Below are 18,065 nucleotides of genomic sequence, written 5' to 3' on the forward strand. Positions count from 1 at the left end.
GGTAACATTAAAAAAGAACTCACCCTTTTCCAAGCAGCGCATAAAATGGAGCTTCGCTACCAAAATCTCCAAAACGGGTAGCAAAGCAAAAAACGGCAATCAAAAAAAAATTTTGTTTTTTTTTGCAAAGTGCCTCAAAAATCCGTTACAAACATAAAGTTGTGAAAATTCGTAAGTCGTTTTTGCAGTTGCTAAGCCTTTTTTTTTTTAAGTTTTTTTGTGTTTATATTGTTGTTGTTGTTTTTCTTTTTGTTGTTTTTGTTTACAGCACGTTTTATGTTGTCGTTAGTTTTATGGGTCGCAAAGCTTTAGACTGTTTTTTTTTGCTGAAATGCGTAAAAGCTTCAATTAGCAAAAGCCATTAATCGGTTATATTGAACACTCTAGAGCTTGGTTTCAGAATAGTTCGACTTGGGGAGAGGGAAGCTTTTACATATAAAACAAGTTAACAAAAAAAATACAAATCTTTTTAGAGAATGAGCAACATTACTTTATAATTTATATCTATGCATAAATACATATATACACCATGGACATTTTTTCTTTTGTGCTCAAATATTATACCTATACTATACTTTTATTTAAGTTGTTTTTGGTAAAAATATTATCGACTTCCTTATTTAACATTACTTGCTCATTTTCTAAGAAAAAGTCTGCGGCTATTACTCATATAAACGAACCCAAGTCAGAGGTTCTAGTCGGGAGCTCCCGACTAGGGGATACCCTGAACCCTCTTCTTCCAACAGGCGATAGGTATAAAATGAAAGATACTATTCTAGAAGCTACATGTCAAGTTTGGTGACTCTTGCTCATATTATTTGCCGAAATTGCCCAAAAAACAGGATTTCGATATCGATTTTGATCGATTGATTGGAAACGGGGCAAGTTATCGAATATCGGAAACAAATTCAATCTGCGCGAGCACTAGGAAACCCTACAGCCAAAATTTCAAGTCTCTAGCTCTTATAGGTTCTGAGATCCTTGCGTTCATACATACATGGCTAGATCGACTCGGCTGTTAATCGGCTGTTAATAATTATCGGCAATTGCAGACTGAAAGCCTTTTTCATAATGCACAAATGGAGGTCAAGTCAGATATGGCAGAAACCACCCAAAACCTTGACATTAGGGCACTTGGATTCGAACTTGGCGGGTCGTTTCTCATTTTACATGACTCGTAATCACATATCAATCAAAAGCCAGCCGCAGTTATTGGAGGACAACCACTAAAAGGTATTTTATTGCATAACATGCATTCTTTTCGCTCATGTTTCACAAACGATTATTGTTGTTGTTGTTGTTGTTGTTGTTGTTGTTGTTATTAATGTACCTTCACATTCAGCTCGTTGTGTGGTTATTTATGAAATATGCAACAGATATTTATATGCGCTTTTGGTATAACAATAACTTTTCAATTATTTATACATTTATTGACATGAGACTCGATTCTCTGCAGTTGTTGACTTCTGGCGTCTGGTTTGGCTCCTTGGCTCAGTTATCGGTCGGCGTCTTTCGAGAAATTCCGCCAGAGTCGACGAATTATCAAAACAAATAATTCTGTTAGCCCGCAAAAGACTGCACTTTCAGCACTTTTTATTTATTATTATTATTTTGCTTTCAACGAAATAGCAGAAAATGCACATCAAGTTATTTTTATTTATTTTTTTTTTTATTTTATTGTATTTTCTGATAAGATGCCACTGTTGCTCATGTTGCTTTAGTTGTTGTTGTGGTTGTTGTTGTTGTTGTCATTTGCTTGTTGCTGCTTCTTTCATTTGTTTCGCATTCTGTTACTGAAACACTTGTTGAAACGCACACACACACACACACAAACACACGAGAGCGCGCACGACTTTGAATCAGAGCTTGGCGTAGGTACCGTATTGAAGCAGACTGGCTGCACAAGAGCCAAGCAAAACACGAAATTGAACCAGAAGCAGAGAGAGATACCGAAACGAAGCGCGACACAACCAACTTGCTCCACGTTCGCTGCTGGAATAAAACTAGTGAGCGCAAAACATTGGAGAGACTTCAATGTTGTTTGGCGCTTGCATGTTGGCGAGGTATTTGGAGTTCTGGACTTCACAATTAGCTGACCAGCTGCGATTTCAAGAATATCTATTACAAGAATTGGAATATAATATTAATTATATGCTAAAGCCACAGTTATATTTTTTAAAATTATTAATAATAATAATTTTAAAATCATTAAAAAAGACTTGTTAATATATTTTTTTTTAAATATATTTTTTTTATTTTGTCCTAATTGCTGGCAAACCAGCATACAAAATAGTTTAATTTCAAAAATTTAATCTATAAATGTTTTATTCAACTAACTGTTAGAAATTATTTTTTTTATGTATTTACAGGCCGCTGTTAACTTAACATTTTGCGCTAAGTAAAAATTGATTTTGCGCTCAGAGAGCAACATGCTTATGCTCAACAAGTGTGCGTCGCCTGACACGAAGCTACCTGCTGTGACACGCTCACATAAAATGTTATTACCATGCTAAGGCTAGAAATAAAGCAATATATACAAAAACTCAAAATTTCTAAAAAAACAAAAAAAATGTGATGACAAAAATTAATTTGCTGCTAGACCGATTACACATTACAAATCCAAAAGAAATTTAAATATACATCAAGTACTTCTAACCCCCAAAATTATATTTTGCAGAGATATTAGAAATAGGTTTGAAGCCGTTCTAATGAAGAAGCAAAATTTGGAAACGGAGTGCTTCGACCTCAAAAATCATTGAAAACTCTTTTTCATTTTGATTTAATGTAGATTTAATGTATAATTTTATTTTATTTTTAAAAGTCTTTCAACGTCTCCGTTGCCTTATGCGCCTTTTGTGTGTTTTTTGTGAACTTAATTAATTTTGGATTTTGTTGAATTAGGTTTTGTGTAGCTAATGCATCAGGCGCCGCCCTAGAGGGGGCGTGGTTATTAGTGTTGCGGGGGAGTATTTGGGCAAAGGATCTGTTTCTTAGACTCCTGATAGGATGGGCACCTTGAAGGTTGCTTGTCTTAAGCTGTTATTGGACTGTGAAAGAGTATCACGCAGTCGGTTTATTACCTCTGAACTCGATTTACGTCCCTAGAACGCCAGGGATTGGATATTGTATATATGCCTACATATAAAAAATTTATTTATTGAACCTAAAAATGAAGTGAGGAAAATGAATTTTCACCATAACTTGATTTTACATATATTTAAGTTGTAGGCGGCTAATTGTCCATATTTAATTTGTTGACGGGTCTTGCCACAGATTTCCTGTTTGCCAAATTAACCAAGCAATTAAAGCTCAGCTTTTACGGCAAATTAATCGGTAGTGCTTGAAGCTATTTTGCGATCATTAAAAGCAGAACTGTGTCCGCTAATTTTGGCCGACAACACCAAGCAGCTAGCCAAAGCCATAAAACAGGTGTGATCGAACAATGGGCAGCAGTTACGCCCATTGCTGGTTAGCATGAATTACTTTTTGATTTCTGGCCATATTTGCAACAGCCATTTGCATAAATAGCCAACTTATGGGCCATTTAGCTGGCAAAATAAATATATATATGTATGTATATGTGAGATGTGATCTTCTTAAAGGGCGCAGCTGTTGGCGGATTTCCGCTCCCAAGCTACTTGAATTTCCAGCCACCCAAAAGCCATGTCCCATGATTAGAGCCTCGAGTGGCGGTTGTCGTCTTAAGGCCAAAGCTGGTCATTTGATACAGCCGCTGAAATGTGCAGGAGGAGACGCATAAGCACTCCGGCGATTAGCATGTTAAACAGCGGCTGCTTAAAGGCTATAATTAAGCGACATAAACTTGGGTATTAGGCGCTAAATACACACACACACACACAGACGCACACAGACGCACGCGCACAGACGCACGCATGCACACGCACACACAGACGCATGCACACTCACACCAAAAAGCTTTTGCTCGAGGTGCAGACAGCAGTGGAAGTGTGCGGCTGGTGGGAGAGGGGAAATTTGAGAAAACGGGGGCCCCGCTCATGATTTGCATAACTGTTTGGCTGGGGCACACGCACTCGACGTCTCGATCTCTGAGTCTGGCCCATGAGCCTGGGTTGCATTCGAAACAGACGGTTGGTAAACGAAAACGGAGACAAACAGACACACACACGCGCACACACACACACACACACAGACAGAAAGACGTAGTGCAACACACTGACATGCACCTGTCCACATACGCGACACGTCGGGCTTTCATTTGCTGCCTAAGAAAGAGTAAACAGCCCCAGAGTCGCGTATTCTATTAATACACTTTGCCGGCGGCAAGTTTTTGGGCATTCCAAATTTTTGAATGCAAGCAGATCAGGTTGTCTGTGCACCTACATTTTGTATTTAAATTTTATTTAACAATTTAATTTTTTTTTATTTTTCTGCTCGATTAGTTCTTTTCTAATAAATAAGCATTTCGTATTAGAATCCAATCAGATCCGTTTTTAGCAAGGATTCGAACCCTACAAAGAGAAAGGTGGTTTGCCATGTCAAAGGACCAAGGTTCGAGCCTTGTCTCTGACATTTTTTTAAAATGTTCAATTAAACAATATCAACATTTTTCAATTTTTTTTTATTTTGAATAGCTCATTATTGTAAGAAATGTTTTTTAGGGTATTCGAGCAGTCGACATATGGAGAACAACTTGCTTTTCCTTTCTTATTGTTGTTTTTTTATTTATTTATTTTTGTTACACACAAAAGAATTTCCATCAATAATGTCAATACTATTGCAACAACAACAACAACAACAAACAGCTCGCGACACTCCTTTTGACTGAGTCTTTGGCCTGGGCCTGGGCCTGGGCCTGAGGGTTCTGTTTCTGTTTGGCTGCCATCGTCAACGATGGGGCCAACGCCACGGTGTTGGCCAAGACGAATTATGACCACAAAAGCTGCTTGGGGTTTTAAGTTATTAGGTAACTTCAACTTCCAACTGTACACACACACGCATTATTAAATACACCTAAGCACATACATACATATACAAGTATGTGCGTTGTTTTATAGTGGCAACAGATTCTGCACCAGTTCTTGGCAGCCTTCAACTCAACTCTATTTTTAAAACGTTAAAATCAATATTCCAGGCTTTCCCTTCAATCTCACATCCTTCAATTGTTGCGAGAGCCGCGTCTAAAAATGTTTTTTAAGGTCAGTGCACATCCACCTGGCTGGAGCTGTTGGCAAACGACCCGGCGAATCTGAGGGCCATCCCCTTTTCAAATTTCACACCAACTCAAATTGAACTGTGGGTGTGCGGGGGTGTGTGCGGGGGTGCGGGGGTACTTGGCAAACGCTTTGATCTAAATTTAAATATAGCAATTTACTGTAGAATGCAATTTAGAGACAGTTTTGCGACGACATATCAAAATGAAATGGGGATCCCGAATATTGTAAAGTCTCTCTATATAAAACTGTTTGTCTTGACTGACTGACTGACTGACTGACTGACTGACTGACTGATTGACTGATTGAGTGACTGACTGATTGGTGAACAACGCTCAAGCTACAAATTTAGATTAGATGATGTTAGGCAAAGCCCGGTTGGGTCATCAGGGGTTATCGCGGACAATGGGATCAAAAGCGGCTTGTTTGCATAAGGCTGTCGGAGGACTCTAAGGCGGCTACAGAGGAGTCGTATTTGCAAAAGGTCCTGAAACGATCTTGATTTGAGACTCCTGTTCTTGTTTTATTTAACAATATACTAAAGAGGTTGCGCGCTTTTTGACGTAAGTCGTAATACGTGTTAAACGAAATTTAATTATTTTTAATTCGAGTCTACTTATATTTTAATGTTCGCCTAAAAGTCTGCCACATTTTTTTTAATATCTACGTGCACATGCTCAACAAAGCAGATGATTAAATTAAATAATTTATTAGCATATTTATAAAAGTCAGAGGCTGAAAACAACCTTTAAAGTTTTTTTTAATATTATTATTTTATTTCAAATTCGGTAAAATGTATTTGATTTAATTGCTCTCTTCTTTATTCCTCTCTTATACTGCTGCATTTTTGTGAACATCCGAAAAGTATGCAATACTTTTGAGATTTTAAGAATTCAAACCAGCTGCAAATATAAATTTTGCTGTGTACTTTTTTATTTTAAATCTGGCATTGCATTTTTCTTAATCTTTTACCGGTTTAGTATAATAAAACTAGAATTCAGTCCCCAAAAATATTGAAAAATGTTAAACTTGAACTTGGGTTTAATTTATGTAATATTCTGGTGTGCTATCTAACCGAAAGTAGAAATAACATTATCTTGGACAATAATTTAGGTAAACGGGCATTTACTTTTTAATTCTTGCTCAGTATTACTAGTCGATTCGACAGATCCATGTCCGTCCGTCTATTCCTAGTCTCTCAGTTTTAAGGATTTTGTCGTGAAGAATTCTACAGATTGTACCTGATGCAGGCAGCAGATAGTCTCGAAGGGTATAAAAACTTCGGCCTGGCAAAGATCACCTTTCCTTCTTGATAAACTATAGAAAAATCATTCTAAGGTTGGGGTTATGAATATTTTCGTGATCGTTCAAATTAAACATAGAAAGATTTCAACTAAATTTCTTTTGAGAGATCTGTTGAATAATGCAATATTATAATGGGATTAGGTAGGAATGAGGTAGACAATCGATTATATCAATGGGCAGAAAAACTTCGATGAGGTCTACTTGGCAAAAAGTCACTAACAAACATGTGATAAAACTGTGCTAAAATCTACAAATAAATTTAGTTGCCCTAGATCTTATAGTACCTAAGACTCTTGATGTTGTCGATCAAAAGGAAATAGGAAATTGACTTTTGCCAAGACATGTGGAGGTGTTGAAGAAAGTAGGGGAAGCAGGGGAACGTCGCTTTGGGCTTAAAGGTGATTTAGGAGATTCGATGTATGCTTTAAATATGACATTTAACCCAAGAGCCCAACACACTTATTAAAGATATACAATTTTTGGGCAAAGCAGTCTTTCGCTTGCCAAAAAATGAATTCCCAAAACTGGCCGGCCGGCACTATTGACCCACTTTGGCCAGGTAGTAGCAGTCTACGCATTGAGAAGCCAAGACCATCATCAGCTCACGATGGAAACTATCACTGGGACTGGGACCAGTCACGGATTGCCAAATGCAAACAGCCGCCGCTCGAATCGTCGATGTCTTTGGCAACACTTTTTTGACTTTGTCGCGTTTTTTATTTGTTTGCCAGCTGCAGTTAACCAATTAACAGTTTTGCCAGCAGCAGCAGCAGCTCCATTTCATTGATTCATTCATTAATTCTTGCAGCCAGCAAATGTCATAAATGCTACGCGCGTTTTTATTGCAAACGGCGAAAATATAATTGTGGCTAGCTCGCAAGATGAGAGATGGCTTGTATACCCTGTAGCTATTGAAATGGCCTAAACAGGGTATAACACAAAATGTACTTATCCTTGATCTGTATAAACAGCCTGGTCGATCTAGTCTAGGATTTGGGCAACCAATTTAACAGGAAGTTTCTTGTGCTTATCTTAAACAGACTTAGTTCAAGTTATCTATCTATATCTATCTATCTAATAATAATCTATCTCCCATCCTTCCAACGAAATCGATAATCTTCAATTTGTATCCCTTGAGAGATATATTTATACCTCGACTTATTTATGAAATATATAAAATAATAGCCAGGTCTATCTGTCTTCTCTGCAAAATAATCCCTCAATTTAAAGACCAGCAGCAGGCAATGCCATAGGATCGACCAAAATTTAAGTTAAAAAATGTTTGTTGCAATTTCGAGTTGGATAGAGTTGAAATTTTAATCATATCTGCTTGGTTTTAAGATATTCTTTTCCTGTCCAAACTCAAAGAGTTTCAAAGTCGTAATTGGATAAAAGAAAAGCACGAACTTTAAAGTAAAGTATAAAATATTAAATAAACTTTTAAATATTTATCTTACTTCAACTCCATTTCATGCAGCAAATTATCAAGCCAACAACTTGTGTGAATTATTCAAGTTTTAAGTTGTTATTAGATAAAAAAAATATTAAAATAATAATAAAAATTAAAAAAAAAATCCTATACACAGGATAAATTGATGTTTGACCAACATGAAAAAACAAAATACTTTACTTACCAATTTTAAATGTGATCCTGATATAAATTGATTGATTTTTATTGCCATCCACATTTCCAGGAGATCGTGAGGTCCGGCAGACACTAAACGGAATTCTAATCGATATTTACGAGAGCTGTTTTGTTTAATCAACTGAGCGTCATTTTTGGACATTGTCGCGTCAGATTTCCAGCTTCTCAGCTTTGTGGCTTTGCAATTCAAATTCAGTGCTGCGTTAATTAATTGAATTCGAGTGAGTCGAAAATACGCATACGCAGCGTGGAACATGCGCATTCGATGCATTTTGTGAAAAATTCATGGCATTCGCCGGCAAAACAAACCACAAAAAAAAATAAAAAAAAAAAAAAAATTCTTCGCATTGGGCAATGACAAACCAAAAAGCGCGGCTGCGCCTTGGATTTGCTTTTCATGCAATGGTTAATTAGGCTTCAACGTCGTGCTCGTAGTATTCGTCGTCTGAGTCTGAGTCGGAGTCTAAATCTAAAGCATTTTGCACTAATTTGGTGCGCGCGCCGCCCGATTGCCAAATGCGTCGTTTTGTTAGCTCTAAATAAAGCAACTGGGAGACGCCTTATGGTGCGCCTGTTGTTGACTGGCAATGGGCAATTTGGCATCTGATTTTACAACCCTTCTCTGGCCAGTTGACTGACCAGTTGGCATAAATTAAAACTAAAAGCGGGCGAAAAATATAGAACTGCAAAACAGGCGATGGGACTATCGATGTATTTGGTGTTTTGAGAACTATCGATGATTTTTTTGGAACCATCGATATTTTCGGGGTTTTCCCACCACAAATAAAATAATTTTAAATGGATTAATTTTTATTTTGGCTTTCTTGGAAAAAAAAAAATCTCAAAAATTCCAATCAACACGGTCGGATGCGGAAAGCCGCAAGACCTGAAGACATCATTTGTATTGGAAATAATAAATTCGATACAATCGACGTTTTGCTTAAAAGCAATCGAAAACATCGGTGGTATCAGATATCGATGTTTTTCCAGCTCTAGGAAAATAGTCACCCACTTTTCGCACGCGGCAGTTGAAAGCAATTTTCACGCTGTCCAAAACTGGGGCAGGCATAAAATCTTTTATTTATAAACTTTAAAAACAGGCGTACAGGCATTGGTCACAGTCTGGTACTCACAATTGTTATATTGACTTAATATTTGCTAATAGATTTCACATAAATCACATTCTTCTGGCATGATTTATGCATGAACTGCGAGCACAGGTGTCTATCTGTCTCATGGTGTTGCCCATGCCACTCGCGAGGAGGCTTCAGGTTCAGCTTCGGCTTCAGCTCGAGTGCCGCAGCCAAATAACTGCTGCGTCACCATCGCAGCTCGACCTAACACATGTGCGCCATAGCGGGTCGATTTGCCCAGTCTTTTTTATTTTTATCTCCCGATTTTAACTGCAACATCTTCATATTATTTAAACAATTAAAATGTGATTGTTGCTCTAAAGACATTAAAAAGACAAAGCACAGTTGCATAGTCAGGTCCGTCATGTATCAATTTCAGTGATGCCAGATCGATTTAAAAAACAAAGGAAGAAAAATTAAAGTTCGGTTCAATTATCAAGCAAGCCCAGCTTAAAATAGAAACATATCAATTTAAAGTCGTTTTTAAACTTCATCGGAAGTAGACTGGATGCAAACCATTCACCAGATTCATGAGTGCAGGCTCTGAGTCAGCTTTTGTGCGGCCCACAAGGGTTAAGCGCGGCAGACAAAGTCCCACGAGCTGCCAGCATGCTATGCTCGGTACTCCATATGTTTTGAGACCAAAAGTGTCCGGCGTGGCCGGGCAACTTTGTAAAATGCAATAATAACAACAACTCGAATAAGAAAAATCACAATTTTTTAGCATTTTGGCAAACACACTCAAATATGGTCAAATGTGGCACGCAGCGGCATTTTGGCCCGACGCAGAAATCCATAAAGATTGTTTAGAAATTTGTTGTTTTTATTTTATTTTTTTTTTGTGATCATTATTTCGAAGCAATGATAATTATGCAATTGTTGGCCGTGTCAAATTGCCGGCGTTTTTCAACAGCGCCTGGCGGGGCACAGCTGAGAACAATTAGACGACATTCTCGCCTGGATTCCACACATACATATGTACATACATAACATATGTATGTATGCCAATCGTAGGCTAATTACGTGGTTAGCCACAAGGTTAGCAAGAGGTTGGCAAGACGCAACCGATTTGGTAAGAAGCAAACAATTAGAATTCGCAATGAATGCGGCTTTCTAAATAGAAATCCCGAGCGACTGCCAAACTCTCAACCAGGCTGAAACCCCCCCTCCCCCATCCGCCCGCCCGCCGCCCACCACCTGCTACCAAGTGACGACAAGTGGTCTGCCTTGCCAGCCAATCGAAGCGGACCAGAGCCGTTGCGTCATCATCAGCAGCAGCAGCAACAACAAGAATCCCAGTCGCATTCAGACGTCGTTGTCGCTGTCGTTGTCTACTTCAAAGATACTTCACAAATTGGTGCTGTTTGGCCCGCTTTGTTGACGCTGAACGACGAGATCGAAATCGAAATCGCTGGCCTAGCCTGGCCTGGCCTGGCTATCTAGCTAGTCATCTGTCCGCTGTCCGTGTCCGACAAGCGTCGACTGCGTGCCTTGTTGCAGTATAAAAGTAACTGAGTGCACGCAATGAATTTACAGTTGCAGTTCTCAGTTAAAAGCTTAAACATGAAACTTCTGGTGAGTTGGTTGGATCTGTCCGTGTGTATCCTTGCTAATATTGTGCTTCTGACAGATTCTAACCACTTTGTTGGCCGCCGCCAGCGCTGCACCCGGTTTGCTGGACTACGGTTTGGGACATACGGCCCCAGCTATTAGCTACGGTCACGCGGAGCCCGCCATAACTTATGCACATGCTGCGCCCGCCATCAGCTACGCACATGCTGCGCCCGCCATCAGCTACGCACATGCTGCGCCTGCTGTGACCTATGCCGCAGCTGCTCCAGTGATTAAGTCTTATGCGCCTGCCATCAGCTATGCGGCTCCGACGGTGGTCAAGTCCTATGCACCCGCCATCAGCTACGCTGCACCTGCTCCGGTGATCAAGTCGTATGCGCCAGCCATCAGTTATTCGGCTCCGACGGTCCTCAAGTCATATGCAGCACCATCATATGCCGTCGCAGCTCCAGTGGTCAAAGCCGTCGCTGCTCCGGCCACCAGTTACTCACACTTCAGTTCGGTAAGATTGATTGTGGAATCAGTAAACCAAACTGACGAGCAGATGATTTCTATTTAATTTAACATTGCTTAACCTCCTTCCTTTCGGCAGGTTGTTTCCCACTCCACGCCCATCATCAAGTCATACGCAGCTGCGCCCATAGTTAAGTCCTATGCCGCACCAGCTATCAGCTACGCCGCGCCAACTGTTGTTAAGTCCTATGCCGCCCCAGCGATCAGTTACCAGCCCACTCTTTTGAAATCCTATGCCGCTGCGCCAGCTCTGTCATACGGCGGATACGATGATCATGGCTATGGCTATCACTAAGAAGCACTGCATCCGGCACGAAACATGAGCAGGGATGGCCAGAGTGAGGCATAGGAGTAAGCGGAATAAATAGATTCAATGCGATAGAGATAGAAGGACGGAGAGAGAGAGAGAGAGAGAGAGAGAGAAAGGGAGGAGTTGGCAGCCGCACGTTTTCCAAAACTTTTTATTTTTTAACACATTACCATATTTCGTATATTCTGTATTTATTTAAGGCTCAATCACTGCAAATAAAGAAAAATTACATTTTTCAAATGCTCCTTTTGTTATATTTCACCCGATAATTCCAAAATAGGAATATTATACAAATACTTGAAAAGATTATAGACGGATGGTTAAGATTTTTGAGATTGGAAACGTGAACCGAACCATAGAAACTTTTTTTTTTAGTTGCAATTTACTTGAGAGTGGGAAAGAGAAGAGATTTTTTTTAAACATTTTAACAATGCCATATTTTGTTTTGCTAATCTGTATTCATTTAAGCCCTTAAATGATTTAGGGCCATTTTTCATTTTAAATACTGTACAGATCTCTTACATTTAATACGATAAAGCAAATATTGACTCCAATAAAGCTAGCATTGTTCAAAATCTTTGCAAGTTGGCGCCACGGCTGCTCCTGAATATCACAGTACGCCGTAGCCTGTGGGCAAGATAATTTAGATGATTTTTAATGGAAATGGAACGCATGTGTTTAAATCTTACATCAGAGAATCGGAGTCCTAAAATTAAACGCAGTGGAGTGGAGTTTATTACGGCCAAGAGCCAAGCAGGCGCCTTGGCCCGGGGTGGATAGCATTCCAGCCACATGATGGCGACGTGCAGCAAATAACAATATATGGAAATCCTCATAATGTGCTGATAGACCGACACTGAATCGATAGGTAAATGCAACAAGTTGTCAATGGCAATCATAGCAAAAAACTCACTCAAGGGCGGCACATAGTGCGGCGAGGCGTGGCGGGTGAGGTACATCAGACCCCAGGCCGTAAGCAGCAGGACAATGAGTACGAGGGCGCCGCGTCGATAGCCGCGCAACAGAAATGAAAGCGCTAAAAGAATCTCAGTTACTGCCAAAAGAAAACGGTTATTCGGTCTTTGGAATAAGAGAAATAAAATCAACTAAATAATTACCAAAGAGCGGCATGACGAAGACAAGTCTGTAAAATTCGCTATTCCGCTGCAACGTAAATCCAATGGCCACATCGCCGGACATTGTCTGAAGCAAGCCCTTGGGCGTGTAGCGGAAAGTCGTGGCATTCTCCACATGCGTGACGGCAATTTCCACAAATGTCCAGCCGGATGGCGTGTTAACGTGCTCGTTGGGCGCCAGCGGCTTCTGTCGATTGTCGTAGGTTAAAGCTATGTTGGCCTGATTCTGATCTACGCCCAGTTGAATGTCGCAATTGATACGCTCGTTGGGCCAATTGCGCGCCGTGTCCACACACCACGTTGTCAGTTCCCAGTTGCTGGCTAAAAGGCTGACATTGCCATTGCTATAAACGCGCAGCTCAAAGCTTTTCAGCGCCACACCCAACGACTCCAAGGCGCCACTGTAAAAAATTTTAAAAAAGAGTATTACAATTTTGCCAAGAAAAGTGTAAGCTGTACAAACTAGACTCAATGCTACGAGCCTGACTTTGGTAAGATAAACATATGCAAGAGTTTTTCTTACAAAAATATAACTTTCTATAGCGATATGCAAAGTTTTAAGACGATAGATTTGGTTCCTTCTAAGCTAAGCGTAATTCATGGCAAAGTTATTAAATCTAGTGCATGGACATAAAAGGCTCAGTCAATTATTCTGCTCGATCTCACAGCTTTGCCTGCGTGGATTATTAACTAGGCAGTTTGTCATTGAATATACAATTGTTTTAATGTTAGGCTTAAATATGAAGGATTCGCATTTACTTACTTGAGTACCACAATCTGAGGTGTCCATATTTGCAATTGGGGATGCTTCAAGGATGTCAATCGCCCATAGCTCTCAGGCTGCCAGCGCAGTCGGGCATCTTGCCAATGCATCATGAGCTGCATGCGCGCCCGCAACAAGGCACTGGACTGATCGTAGGATAGGGAGCGCATTTGAAAATTGAATTGAATCTCACTGAGATTGCCGGGGAGGCTGCTATTCTGAGCCTGGTAAATAAGTTCACCCAGCAATCGCTCTTCGTTTGATTGCTGTCGCTGTTGTTGCTCCATTTCATTGCCTAGGGAATAATAACAACGAAATAAAAAATCCATTCTTCTACCAAAAAAACACTTACGGTATCCATCAAAGGCGCAGTCGTAGAACCAACGTGCGCTGTTCGATCCGAATGTGCTGAAGCTTATGTAGTTTATGTTGAGCGCAGAGGCGTCGAGGAAATGCAGCAGTGGCTCCTTCTTGAAGCCGGGAATGTAAACGTACAGGTCGCCATCTGCGGATTGCATTCTATTATGAAAAGTCAATTCAATTTAAAATCATTTTAGCTGCGTCTAACCTTTCGTTTGCACGATTTCAATGGGCGTTGGCTCGTATACCGAAAGCAGTTGCGGATCTTGATTCGTGGAGACGCGCCGCAAGCCCATGCTTGTGCGAATAGTGGAAAACGTATTTCCGCCGGCCCCTATCACTGTGAGGGAGATCTATTTGAGCAAAATACAATGGGCTGGTATCTCAATAAAAGGCTTACCGATCTCATATACGCGATCATTGGGACGGGGCCGGTTTGTTACCGACAGTAAAATATGCGCATCCATGCTAGTCAGCACGTAAAATTTGAGATGCAGCCGCTCATTTGACTTGACATTGTTGTTGTCCAAAGTGTGCACCATGAAAAAATCCTTGTATGCATAGCCACTTGACGCATCAATGTCGATGCTATCGCATGTATCCAACTGCGCAAAACTGATATTGTAACGGCCCTTCGCTATGACCGGACGCTGTGCCAACACCAGATACAACAAACTGCTGATAAGCCATTTTGCGGATACAATCATTTCACCCGATGTGCTCAGTATTCGTTATAGTCCCAAAGGCAACTGAAAACTGTAACGTACGCGCCTTTGTCATCGTAATCGAGGGCCAAAGGCAACGATTACATTTTATCGAAATGTCTTAAGTATCGAATCCAAGCAACGATGACAAAACTTAGTATTTTTTTTAAACGCTTTTAGAGGCGGTAACTTCCATTGCGTATTCTAAATGTTTAAGTGAACCGAATATGAAAAGCTTTTTATGCTTTTGAATATGAAATATTGCCACTATACACATAATATGTGTTTATAAATTGGAAACATTTCTTCTCCAACAGCTCAACAGATTTGATTATTAATAATATATAAATGGATCTAGATGTACGTATTTTATTTAAGCTCAAAAAAGTTGCATTAGAGATATTTACTAGGCACTGCAGCCTGACAGCTTTGCGGGTAATAAAAGCTGATTGTGCAAAGCTGCAACGCCAAGTAAGCACCCTAATTAAAACATTGAACTGGTTTCTTCAAAAGGTACGTGAACCTAATCGAAAATCGGACTTGTGATATATCGATATATATTCATCATCCCTAAAGTATCGATACGATAGACTATCTGTCGAATTACTTCAGTTTAATTTTCATTTAAATTCAACATTGTTTTATTTGGCAATTAAGCGACACAAAGGCTATCCGCTGTAGCTGCTCAATTGGCCATGCAGGACGACACGCAAGATGCCAAAGCGCAGAAACTGGCCGCGGCGCGTAAAAAGGTAAAAGTTAAATTGAAAAACATCGTGACGTGGACACCAACACTCTGCCTTGTATTGATTTTGATGATTGTTTTAGCTGAAAGAGTATCAGCAGCGCAACAACAACAACAATGAGGAAAACGTTGGTACTAACACCAATTCGTCGACAGTGAGCATAGCCAGCAATTTGTCGGAACGTTCCGACTGTGAGTTAATCTCAAGCAATGGCGGCGGAGCGCAGCACACGCTGGAGCAGCACACAACGCCAGCCCCATCCGGAGTAGCTGCATATTTTTCACAACAGACAGCACCGCTTATAGAACCGGAACCAAGCCTAGCACAATCTTTTTGGCCCCACAACGGGCAAGGCGATACCAATTTGCAAACAATTCAAGTGTTGATTGCTGAAAAAGCTCAGTTGAATACGGAGTTGACTAAGTGCCGGCATGTGTGCCGCGAGCGAGAACTGGAACTTGAGGAGCTACGCACAGAGCATGGCCAGACTACGCAACGGTTGGAGCAAATGCAGCAGCATTGTCAGGATCAGCAACGCGGCGCCGAGCAGCAGCGCAATCAAAACGCTGAACTTCAGCACAAAATAGCATTAGCGAATGCCGAAATCGAGGATAAAAATGCGCATCTGAGCGAGCTTGAAGCCCAACTCCTGCAGCTAAAAGCTCACCAGGACGAACTACAACAGCAGCACGCAGACAAGTGCAATGAGCTTGATATGGCACAATTGCGTATACGTCAGCTTTCCGACGAGTCCAACGTCAATGCGGACAATCGCGTAGAGACGCTCACCCAAACACAGTATATGTACGAGCAGCAAATACGCGATTTGCAACAGATGGTAACACAGCTGACGCAGGACAAAGAACAAGCAGCGGTCCAGTATCAGAACTATGTGGCGAACCTTAAGGAACGCAATGTCGAACTTGTGGAAGAGACTGCAGAACTAAAGGAGCGCGAGCGCCAGCTCGTGGAGCATGTAAGCGGCTTGGAACGTGATATCCAAAAAAATTTGGCTCTGCAAGCTCAATACAAGGAGGCAGCCAACAACCAATCCCAGCAATCGCAAGAACAGTCGGAGGTGAGTGCTCTACTTGGACTCAAGATTATAATAAACACACAATTTCTTTGTAGACGGCCTTGCAAGCTGAGCTGACAGCGCTAAAAGAGCGGATCAGCGACTTTGAATTTGAGCGACACGAGTTCCAGTTAAAAATCAAGTCACAGGATGATCAATTGCAAGCAAAGGAGAACAAACTCGCAGAACTGGAAGAGGAGTTGCATCGACTGCAACATGATCAGCCGGATCAGATCAAGCTACTGGCCACCATGGAATCCGATAAAGTGGCGGCATCGCGAGCACTTAGCCAAAACATGGACATGAAACAACAACTAGATGAGCTGCAGGTACGTTTTGTGCAGCTCACGAACGACAAATTGGATTTGGTCAATAAACTAGATGCCGAGGAGTTTGCCAATCGTGAAATGCGCCAAAACTATGCAAATATGGAGCGAAAGTTGCAGACCAACGAAGAACGTTTTAAATTCAAAGACGACGAGATGATACGACTCTCGCATGAGAATGTCGAACTTCAGCGCACGCAGCTTATGCTGCAACAGCAGCTGGATCGCCTTCAGCACTATGAAGTAAGTGAATGGCAGTTGAAGGCAGCCGTATAAACAATAAATCATGCATTATTTACAGGCCAAGGTTTATCACAGCCACGATCTAAAAGAAACGTCATCTGCTGAAACTGAAACAGCAGAAGGCGCTGTTGAGGTGCAGGAGCACGATCCTCAACATAATCACGAAGAGGATCACCATCACCACCATCCAGAACATTTCCACGGCGATCACTCGTCCACTTGCGAGACACCGTTGCTCCCCACCGCAGAGGCCGTGGAGAAGCTTCAGTCTCGCTTCACCACACTCATCAGCCAAGTTGCGGATCTGACCGAGGAGAAGCACAGCCTGGAACATCTTGTGTTGCAGTTGCAAAGCGAAACAGAAACCATAGGCGAATACATTGCCCTCTATCAGACACAACGTCGAATGCTGAAGCAGCGCGAGTATGAGAAAGCCGCGCAGATGCGATTGCTCAAAGCAGAGCGTGAACAGTTGCGAGAAAAGATTGACGCGCTTAACAAGCTCGTGGGAAGCTTGGGCTTGGCCGTTGAGCTGCCAGCGGAACAGCTCCAGCCAGCAACAGATAGTAACGCCGCATCGGACCAGCCGCAGTTACCTTCAAGCGAAAACGTAACAGAGAATGAAAACTCTCAACAGATACTACACAAAATACAGGACATTATAACAGAGATCAAAGTAAATACAGAACAGTCGCCAACCTCCTTGTCCAACGTAGCACAGCCTGGCCATGCCGTGGATCATTTGAACTGCTGCCTGGGCAAATTTGAGGTTGTGTGAACCAAACAACGAAAATGCAAATGTGAACATATTGTATTTAAAGTGCAATTATTTGTCAGCGTAATCGCGTTTTTGCTTTCACCGGCCTCTGTAGTTTATACACAACTCTTTTGTATATGTTTCAAGAATATCAAATAATCAAACTAATTGGGGCTTACCATAGCTCTAAAAATAAAATATATTTAAAATTTATGTGGTTACAAATGTTTAATATATAGCAATTTGTGATATTTGCTTACAAACTTTATATTAGTTAATTTCAGT

At 41.0% G+C, this 18,065-nt stretch overlaps 4 protein-coding genes across 4 annotated transcripts in view; 2 read left to right on the forward strand and 2 right to left on the reverse strand.

The window, feature by feature from the left end:
- a (arc) overlaps positions 1 to 1,995 on the reverse strand; it is a 54,768-nt gene extending 52,773 nt beyond the window's left edge. Inside the window, exons 1-2 of the mRNA XM_064686813.1 lie at positions 1,880 to 1,995; positions 24 to 326 (exon numbers count right to left, since the gene is read on the reverse strand). The gene's annotated coding sequence lies outside the window, so the exon portion shown is untranslated. The remainder of the gene's footprint in view (positions 1 to 23; positions 327 to 1,879) is intronic.
- An 8,092-nt stretch (positions 1,996 to 10,087) lies between these two features.
- LOC135432072 (cuticle protein 16.5) lies at positions 10,088 to 11,910 on the forward strand. Its single transcript, XM_064687543.1, has 3 exons — positions 10,088 to 10,850; positions 10,906 to 11,349; positions 11,440 to 11,910. Exons 1-3 carry the CDS (start codon positions 10,800 to 10,802, stop codon positions 11,653 to 11,655), a joined length of 711 nt encoding a protein of 236 aa, XP_064543613.1. The 5' UTR covers positions 10,088 to 10,799; the 3' UTR covers positions 11,656 to 11,910.
- A 198-nt stretch (positions 11,911 to 12,108) lies between these two features.
- Positions 12,109 to 14,677, reverse strand: NtR. Its single transcript, XM_064687542.1, has 8 exons — positions 14,330 to 14,677; positions 14,138 to 14,269; positions 13,922 to 14,074; positions 13,570 to 13,864; positions 12,789 to 13,207; positions 12,584 to 12,724; positions 12,360 to 12,526; positions 12,109 to 12,297 (listed from the first exon to the last, which is right to left on the reverse strand). Exons 1-8 carry the CDS (start codon positions 14,634 to 14,636, stop codon positions 12,169 to 12,171), a joined length of 1,743 nt encoding a protein of 580 aa, XP_064543612.1. The 5' UTR covers positions 14,637 to 14,677; the 3' UTR covers positions 12,109 to 12,168.
- A 528-nt stretch (positions 14,678 to 15,205) lies between these two features.
- On the forward strand, positions 15,206 to 17,993 carry LOC135431602 (Golgi matrix protein 130 kD). Its single transcript, XM_064686816.1, has 4 exons — positions 15,206 to 15,385; positions 15,462 to 16,457; positions 16,511 to 17,023; positions 17,082 to 17,993. Exons 1-4 carry the CDS (start codon positions 15,329 to 15,331, stop codon positions 17,799 to 17,801), a joined length of 2,286 nt encoding a protein of 761 aa, XP_064542886.1. The 5' UTR covers positions 15,206 to 15,328; the 3' UTR covers positions 17,802 to 17,993.
- The last annotated feature ends 72 nt before the right edge of the window (positions 17,994 to 18,065 follow it).

Source organism: Drosophila montana, unplaced genomic scaffold (assembly GCF_035044405.1).
Source record: "Drosophila montana isolate Dmon_TW-CO22-7 unplaced genomic scaffold, ASM3504440v1 contig_3200_1, whole genome shotgun sequence".
NCBI classification, from domain to species: domain Eukaryota; kingdom Metazoa; phylum Arthropoda; class Insecta; order Diptera; family Drosophilidae; genus Drosophila; species Drosophila montana.

Excerpts from the sequence above, each read along its gene's own strand:
- NtR (XM_064687542.1), bottom strand. The coding sequence starts at position 14,636 with ATGATTGTATCCGCAAAATGGCTTATCAGCAGTTTGTTGTATCTGGTG. Across the intron at positions 14,075-14,137 it reads TGAAATCGTGCAAACGAAAG|ATGGCGACCTGTACGTTTAC; the intron begins GTTAGACGCAGC and ends TGCAATCCGCAG. Across the intron at positions 12,725-12,788 it reads CTTCGTCATGCCGCTCTTTG|TAACTGAGATTCTTTTAGCG; the intron begins GTAATTATTTAG and ends TTCTTTTGGCAG.
- LOC135432072 (XM_064687543.1), top strand. The coding sequence starts at position 10,800 with ATGAATTTACAGTTGCAGTTCTCAGTTAAAAGCTTAAACATGAAACTT. Across the intron at positions 10,851-10,905 it reads GCTTAAACATGAAACTTCTG|ATTCTAACCACTTTGTTGGC; the intron begins GTGAGTTGGTTG and ends TGCTTCTGACAG. Across the intron at positions 11,350-11,439 it reads GTTACTCACACTTCAGTTCG|GTTGTTTCCCACTCCACGCC; the intron begins GTAAGATTGATT and ends TCCTTTCGGCAG.
- LOC135431602 (XM_064686816.1), top strand. The coding sequence starts at position 15,329 with ATGCAGGACGACACGCAAGATGCCAAAGCGCAGAAACTGGCCGCGGCG. Across the intron at positions 15,386-15,461 it reads TGGCCGCGGCGCGTAAAAAG|CTGAAAGAGTATCAGCAGCG; the intron begins GTAAAAGTTAAA and ends TGATTGTTTTAG. Across the intron at positions 17,024-17,081 it reads ATCGCCTTCAGCACTATGAA|GCCAAGGTTTATCACAGCCA; the intron begins GTAAGTGAATGG and ends CATTATTTACAG.